General features: G+C 34.8%; 1 protein-coding gene across 2 annotated transcripts; it reads right to left on the bottom strand.

Annotated features, from left to right (window-relative positions):
- Positions 1 to 1647: 1647 nt before the first annotated feature.
- Positions 1648 to 5837, bottom strand: LOC131609037 (vacuolar-sorting receptor 7-like). 2 transcript variants are annotated; one of them, XM_058880667.1, is made up of 13 exons: positions 5324 to 5837; positions 4238 to 4930; positions 4066 to 4154; positions 3901 to 3970; positions 3692 to 3775; positions 3507 to 3586; positions 3306 to 3387; positions 3042 to 3124; positions 2622 to 2685; positions 2390 to 2518; positions 2199 to 2302; positions 1993 to 2107; positions 1648 to 1894 (listed from the first exon to the last, which is right to left on the bottom strand). In XM_058880667.1, exons 1-12 carry the CDS (start codon positions 5607 to 5609, stop codon positions 1997 to 1999), a joined length of 1875 nt encoding a protein of 624 aa, XP_058736650.1. In that variant the 5' UTR covers positions 5610 to 5837; the 3' UTR covers positions 1648 to 1894; positions 1993 to 1996. The 2 variants fall into 2 exon arrangements, with proteins under 2 accessions (XP_058736650.1, XP_058736649.1); XM_058880666.1 differs by having other exon boundaries at positions 2199 to 2305.
- Positions 5838 to 8281: the final 2444 nt, after the last annotated feature.

Raw genomic sequence — 8281 nt, forward strand, 5'->3', positions numbered from 1 at the left:
GGTAAAGTGAATGTTTGTACTCTAAAACAAGATTTGTGCAAAACATAGTGTGATTTTGGTGTTTTCCAAAATCATCTGAAACTAAAAATGTAAAGAATCATGAATCATCATCTTGGTTATTTTTAGTACCTTCTAACAATTGAAAATATTAATTAACAATCAAAATTAAAAAGAAAAACAGTCATGCTAATTAATCTACACTGTCCAATCAGCGATTATGCGATCAAGCACGTGCAAGACCTTCACCCTCTCCTGGGGGTCACGTGCGAGAATCGAAAGAACATCATTGAGTTTCAAAGCTTGATTAACCCTAGTCTCAGCAAGCAACCCACGATACAACCACTTCCCACAATCGATGCAATCAACCGTTTCCATTTGGATCTCACTACCGACCATATCCCTAAAAGCACCAAGAGCATGAAGAACGAATCCATCACTGCGCAGAGCGGGAATAACAAGACGAAACACGGTAATATCAGAAGGTGAAGGAGAGCCGAGTCTCTGTAATCATTTGAAGAAGTTACACGCTTGGTTGGTGGAGCGGTTGTTGAAGTAAGAAGAGGTTTGGGTTGGAGGTCTTGGGGTGTTAAGGTTGGATGAGGTTTGTTTAGTGAATGGCAGAATGAAGAATTGAAAGGTGTTATAGGTAAAGGAAGTTTGGAAATGGTGGGTTTTGTTAGGTGGTGAAGATGGAGGAGTATGTGAGAAACCATTTTTGGATTTTCAGATATTCACTCAAGTTAGAATTTTGTTTTACGAATGTTAAAAAAGCTTCATTTTTTTTAAGAGTTTAATTTCTTTCCACCTTCTAAAGAATTTTATACTTTTACACAATAGTACGTTGGAGCACAATGGCTCTAAGCCTTGGAGTCATTTGGAAATAAGTTTAACATAACGATAGTGAGAACTCACGAAAAGAAAGAAAAAAAAAAAAAGAAATTGCACTAGCAACTTTAAGAGAACAAACTTTATTCAACTAAAAAAGAAAAAATATTCAAAACATGGAGTGATCAAAAAGTATATACACTCTCTATTGAAAGAATAAATACTTGTATTTGAATTAAATTTCTGTTTATTTATCTTTTATTATGATTATGTTTTTTCAAATGACTAAGTTACAGTCAAATTTTTTGAAGAAGATAAAGAAACTGAATTGTAACTAGAAGACACCTTATTAAAATTTTAAAATTAATTTTATTATCTTTTCTAATTCACTTTTGTAACTTCAAATTTTTACAAAAAAAATTCATAAAATCTTTCAAATCTTATTAATACATTGTACTTTAAAATGTTAAAACCCCCATTATAGATTCATTAAAATCTAAACTAAAACTTCTATCTATAAAGGTGTATTTTCAAATTTTCAATTCCTTGTCAAAATAGTGTTTTAAATTTGAAATCCAATACATTCCTAATACTTACTATATCATAAGGGTGATGAATTGGAAAAACTTCTACAATTGGTTTAGTGATATTCCTAAAACCCACCTACCTACCAAAGAGAAAGGCTTTTAGAGATTGGAAAATTCTCAACCACCCCCTAAAATCCACTCCAAAATTCATTTGGTAGTGTATTTCTGTCAAAAAAAAAAAAAATACACTACCTAATAAATTCTTTTGCAGATTTGACCATATATAGAAAGTGGATTGAGAAATATCACATTCATTAGCATAGATATGAACATATAGCATAGTCTCAAATGTTCATTTACTTCTATCTCAATATATCTATTTACAGTCTGTGAAAATTGGATATGATTCTGTAGAGGAACTTTCTATATGTGTACAATCGTTCACATGATTATCCTATAGTAAAAGTACTGAATTTTTTCCTTCGCGCCGCGAGATCGACTCAGCAAATATACATTCATTCTTGTTCTCGTGCTTATTATGTCTGCAGACAGAATATGCAGATAGTTACATAATAAGAACATTGATAAACATAAATGCAAAATCGTCGATAGTTGAAGAGATTCAAGAATAATTGAATACCTTCTTACACATTGCCTTGTCGTAAAGGCTCTGATTCAGCATGAACTACATTGTTTTGCTGGTCCAATGGCATGTATTGTGACATGATCGCCATGATCTCGGAGTCCATGTAAGACTAAAAATAGATATAGGTGATTAAATTATGATTCTAATATGTTATGCTAGTATCGTGTTGCGTAACGTATAGTTGAGAATAATAGGCTTACCCTGAGTCTATACTTGTAGAATACGTAACCAGCTAGACCAGCTATCGCAACAACTGCTATGACCACAAATGCGAGTACTTTTCCAAATTTTGATCCATTTCTTTCTGCTAATATTAAAACAAAAATTATTATCTTGGACTATCAACTATGATGTGAAATCTTTTGTTACAGTTAAGATATGAATGTCTTACCAATACAAATATCTTGTTCCTTGATGTAAAGAAGATTTCCTTTGCATTTACAATCGTAACCACCCCAAGTGTCCTTACAGCTGCAGCCATCGCACTGACAAGCACTTTTTTCCTTACATTCATCGATATCTGAATCAGATCAAAAGAGAATAACAAAAGTTATATTTTTTTTGCAAAATCGATCATATAAAGGCGATAGCGTGTTTGAGATTGTTGCAGAAACAAATGTTACCTTCACATGTAATACCATCTCCAACAAATCCTTCTGGGCAGTGACAGCCATTTACCTTGGATTCCTTTATTGAAAAAAAAAAGATAAACTGTTAGCCTTCAGCCCTGTCCGAGAATGTAGTACAATGAATATCTTATCGGAGGCAGCGTTTTTAATCCTTGTAATATAAACACTTTCTGATTTTAGTCGCTGCAATTTTTTGTCTATGCATTTAAGGATTACCTTAAATTTAGTTTCTGACACCATCTTTCCATCCAAGTTTGATTTTACATGTGGCTCTATTGGCCACATCATCAAACTTGGACAGAAAGAAGACGTCAATACTATAACTTCAACTACATGGATCAAAAGCTATATTTACAATCAAACAGGATGAAATAAAAGAAGAAAAGATGAAGATTTGGTTAAGCAGTACTGAACTGAACAAGCTGAGAAAGTAATTTTATTTCTAGTTTCTGACCAACAGCCTCCATTGTTTATAGAGCATCTTGCTGGTCCAAAAGCTGTCATATGGGAAGAGTAAACATATCATCAACAACATGGAAAATTGCTAATCGTTTTGATTACAGTAAACAAGCCGGTGACAGGTGACTGCAGTGAATCATGATCCGAGACCAGAATATATCTTTTCATATTCGAAAAATATAAAGAAGATGAAACTTTAATATATTCTAGAAGAAATACCTTCACATGTTGTATAACCATCACCCTTATATTGAACACCTTCCACAACAGGACACTCACAAACTCTTCCCCTGAAAGTATCCTGAAAAACAATAAAATGTTCAACTTGCAGCCAATCACAGAAACACTATGGACAGTTATATAGTCCATAGTACTTATATTTTGTAAGAAAAATCGGTAACAGAAATTCCTTATCTATACCTTGCAAGCAGTTACATTAGCACTTCTGTCTTGCCAGCATCCTCCATTTCTTCTTTCTAAACACTCATTAGTTTCAATATCTGATAAACCGAAATAAAGTTAAATTCACTCTCACAGTAGAAGTTTTGAACTAAAAGAATCAATCACTAGTTCGGTTCATATGATGAAATATTAAGCACACTAACCTCCACTTAAACAAACTTGAGGTTCAGTAGTCTCCTTAAATCCTGCACATATCGCCTTCAAAACAGATGTTCTCTCCAATTTTCCTTTCGACAAAACAAATAAAAATTTAGAATTCGGTATATCAAATATGTTCGTATAAAGGATAGTCAAATTTGAAGTTGAAATCGAAGTCGAAGAGGCAAAATCTGCGTCCATTTAAGTAACTAACCTCTATACTGGACATTGTTTAAAATCAATGTTGGCAAAATGGTTACATCGCCACGAGATCCTCCTCCAATCTTTATACCACAAATTGATCAACATCATATAAGTTATTCGACATACGCAATTGATTAATTTTCGCAAGTCATATAAGTAAGTATCAAATATTAACCTGTGCTGTTTGTTCGATCTTTAGAACTTCATTCTCCACATCAGCTTCAGGGTCACCAACACATTTCTTGATTTTCTCAATAGGAAGATCTGTAGTATTAAGATCAAACTCTTAGAACATAAACAAAAACAGGATAATCTAATTCGCAGAAGTATAAAAATTATGCATTTACCTAATGATTTCATGACAACTTCAGCACAATCTTTGCTGTATTTTTTCTCCTTCATAGAACACCTAACATGAAAATCTGTCACATAATCCCACCACACCCACGAACGGTTACTCTCGTTCGCTACTCTATGAACACAAAGCTGCCTCAGATTCTCATACACTACATCCTTCCCTTCATATCCTTCACCAAAATCCTTCTCAGGATCCGGCGCGCAATATCGTCCGTGGTTTATACATTGAGACTTACACTGGCTGCTTTCAACAAACGGCTTCGGACAAAACCATGTTATGTAATGTGGAGTAAACAACGTATACCCACCTCTCTCAAGAATCTGAGCATGACCCTTAAAATTCTTCACAAAATTCATCTGTTCATCACAACGAGGGCCGCATTCGTCGTTGCTGTTTGTCCAGAACTCATATTCGACCCGATTGTCTGGGTGAGGTACAGATTCCCTCCAGTCAATTCTTAGCAAAACTTCGTCTTTGTTACTTAGAGAATCCTTCAACGAATCGCCAAAGGATTTTTCAATTAGAACCGACGGAATTACAATCTTTTCTATGTATCCGTCCGCATCAGTGCTCTCCTCAGGCGAATCCATAGTTATCAGTGACTCATCAATACTGTCAGTAACTAACACCGCTGCAGCTCCAGCCAGCTGTGCATGCCATACCTTTAAGGCAAAATAACATTCTACAAATGCAAGTAACTTTATCAATAAGCATTATAAAACTTGGATTCAAAGAATCATAATCTTAAGATGGTTGAATTGAATCTTTTAATTGAAGGTATTCTTTCTCATTTTTTAGATCTAGTAAATGAATTAAATCCTATAGTCCAGTTAAGCCAGCTCAGTTGCTAGTTGTGCAAGAACATCAAATACCAGGACACGAGTTGAACCCGAGACATTCCGATTATTCACATAATTGAACCGAACAGGTAAATTTATGTAACAGTAAAAGAACAGAATTAAAGAGGCAAAACATTAAATTAGCAATAATAGATGATAAATGAAACATGAAGCACATGATAAACTTAAAAGGTCAACGGGTTTGACCAAAAAGAAGAAGAAAAAAAAATGAATACCTCCGCGATCAAGAAGAACAATAGTTGGACGATTAGACCGAAACTTGAAAGGCTTATCACCTTCAAAGACTTGACAACCATGAGAGACTTTATCAGGATAAACAAGTGATCCAAGAATATAGCCTCCATAATTTGGAATTCCAAAGTTTCCTATGGCACCATCTTTTTTACCTCGTAATTTATGTGGTGACAGAACCGTTATGCTGTTTTTCTCGACCACGAAACGACCTTGAACGTAGCTTAGAATGAAGAACAAAACAAAGATATGAAACATGGAGGGTTTCATTGTATAGGAAACAGAGGTAGAAGGAGGTGTTGTCTTGGTGTTTACGAGAGGAAAGTTTTACATAAAGATAGAGAGAGAGTAGAGAGAATAGAGAGAGAAGAGAGAGAAGAGAGTTTGGTTTTTTTTGAAGTTATTTGAATAAGGTGGAGAGGTTTGAGTTTCACAATCAAGCTGTGACGTAAAGAGAGGGAAAAGATAGGTAAAATGGAAGAGGGGATGGTGGAATGAGTCAGGGGATCTACTAGTACACATATAGAAACATACGTCTGATAATGACATTGTTATATTTATTGTTTCATAAATGTTTGTGATACAAAATAAGACATTAAAACAACATGTATTGGATAACATACTAAAGCTCTTTTCTACCTTAACTTGTGGTGCTGGTTTGAAACTAAATCTAAAATGGTTATTTTTTTATGAAGATTTTTTATTTATTATTATAATCTTTTTAATATAAAATATTGGTTTCGGTCCTGAAGTTTGTTTTAGGCCGCTCACAAGGTTCAAGACGAAAAACCCAACGGTAAAATAAATGTAGCAAGCGTGAAGAGGAGATATTCCTCTATTCTTCGTGAAGCAAATAATTCTACCTTCAAGAATACTATTAACCAAATCAATTAGAAAGTTGGCCGCGATCTATGCATCATTTTGCGCTTTCTATTTTAATTCGTTCCCATTATTTAAGAGGAAATATGCATTATTTTCGATATTTAAATTCATTATTACTGTCACATCACTTTTCATTCTCTTACTGACTTGGACGTTGGAATGCTAACCTTGTAGGTCAGCACCCTTTCCACCGAACCAAAAGCTTATGTCCACAGTAACAAGCACTAGTACATAATTCACCTAATGATTCTGGTTCCACCACGAAAGAGTGGCGCATTTTGATGCCATCGAAATTTGATTCCCGCATATTTCCACGTTTAGATCTCCTATGATCCATGGTTCCATATCTCCTCTCTTAGACGTTCATATCTCTATTTCTCAATTTTCTTCCTCAAAATTTCAACTTCCTTTTTCAACAGATCCTTCTGATTTATCAACCACATTGACATCCAAAGCCACTCGATCCACCTTTCTCTTTCTCAAATAGAGGGTGATTCAGTCTTAGTAATGTGTCATTCCAATCCTTCACAATAAGATTTTACTCCACTGAGAGTCGATCAAGGAGTATTTCAAACTCTTTCATTCTTCGGATTCACATTTCAATTTTGTCAAGGAGAATCTTTGCATCTACCTCCATCGCCATCTATTACCTGGACAATAAACGCTCCCCAACCTTCAACTGTTACAGGCTATCCTCGAAGTGAAAAGAGCTATTAATTTGTTGAACAATGTTTACAATTCGGTGCAACAACATAATTCACAACTCCTGGCACAAAGTCTGTTCATAATTGAATAGAGCCTATAAAACGTCAATTTAAAGAATAGTATTATGCGAGAGAGGACCTCCAAAAGAAATCAAGCTACCATTATTAAGTTGGCTTGTATCAGAGCAACAACGCCACGATGAGAAATCTAAAAGTCTTCTTTTTTTAGTCGTCACCAAAGACACATGACTCCTCCCCCCGATCTTGAAAAGGATGCGATAGCCATACTATCCCATAGGTTCGATGTCCTCAAATGAGAGAGAAGTATGACGAAGATGCTTCGTCCCCAAAGCAAAAAAAAGTAACCTTATATCCACTCGCATCTTTGATAGCAAGATTCCAAGGTCACTAGAGAAACCTCTAAATCTTCAAAGCTATTACGGAATCGGGAACCCATACAAACACGTTGAGTATGTGGAAAATCAATTAGACTATTATCACATCAATGTAAAGTAACACATATTACTATGGTCAGATATGTGCATATAACCAATCTAGGTGAAAGACGAAGTCAGTTATCATGTCCCTAGTGGTCAATAAGCAGTGGTTATGCCACTTCGTTAATTTTAAATTTAATCAATAAGTAAAGTTATTTATGATGCGCTATTATGATGTACAACGTTATTCCATCAAAAGAATAAATAAATTTTGACTAAACTCTTTTTTTCCTATGATCATACGTAGTGATGAACCAAGAGTGTTGTAATAAATATCATAGACGTATGACCTAAGTGATTAAAGCCTGGTCACAAAGACTCGAGAGAATTTTCTTAAACACCAGAGACGTATGACTAAAGCAATCAAATCCCCATAGTGCCAATCCACATATAAAGTTAACAGACCACAAAGTGGCAAATGACAGATATCCCCTTCTAGGTAGCTAGTCACTCTAAAGGCAGTTCATATTACGTCAATAAAATTTTGAGCACGATCTCGGAGGACAAGCTATATCCCAGAGAAACAAACTTTGGAATGATAACAATATCGTGTAAATAGGTAAAAACAGTAAAGTTTACTTATTCACTAATACACACATGCTGGGCACAAGCACGCCAAAAAAAAGGGGGGCATATAACAAATTAGACTTAGGACCTAATCGATAAGGTGAGTTAATTGTCCCACTGGTTGTTTTCTTTTTTAGCCAATTCTTCTTCTATATAAAGGAGGTGTCTCCTCTTTTCATCACACACCATAATTCATGATTTCTCTAATTTTTTGCAATTTATCTTTCTTCTCTCTCTAAATATTTTCTTTTCACCAAAGTTGCCTTAATGTCTTGCGAGTGAAAATTGTTTA

The sequence above is a fragment of the Vicia villosa genome, linkage group LG6 (assembly GCF_029867415.1).
Source record: "Vicia villosa cultivar HV-30 ecotype Madison, WI linkage group LG6, Vvil1.0, whole genome shotgun sequence".
Taxonomy (NCBI): Eukaryota; Viridiplantae; Streptophyta; class Magnoliopsida; order Fabales; family Fabaceae; genus Vicia; species Vicia villosa.

What these genes read in the sequence shown, in the direction of transcription:
- LOC131609037 (XM_058880666.1), bottom strand. Translation starts at nt 5,609, where the DNA reads ATGAAACCCTCCATGTTTCATATCTTTGTTTTGTTCTTCATTCTAAGC. An exon ending in TGTTCTTCTTGATCGCGGAG is followed by an intron (nt 4,931 to 5,323) that starts GTATTCATTTTT and finishes TTGCATTTGTAG; the next exon opens with AATGTTATTTTGCCTTAAAG. An exon ending in GGAACAAGATATTTGTATTG is followed by an intron (nt 2,306 to 2,389) that starts GTAAGACATTCA and finishes TTTTAATATTAG; the next exon opens with CAGAAAGAAATGGATCAAAA.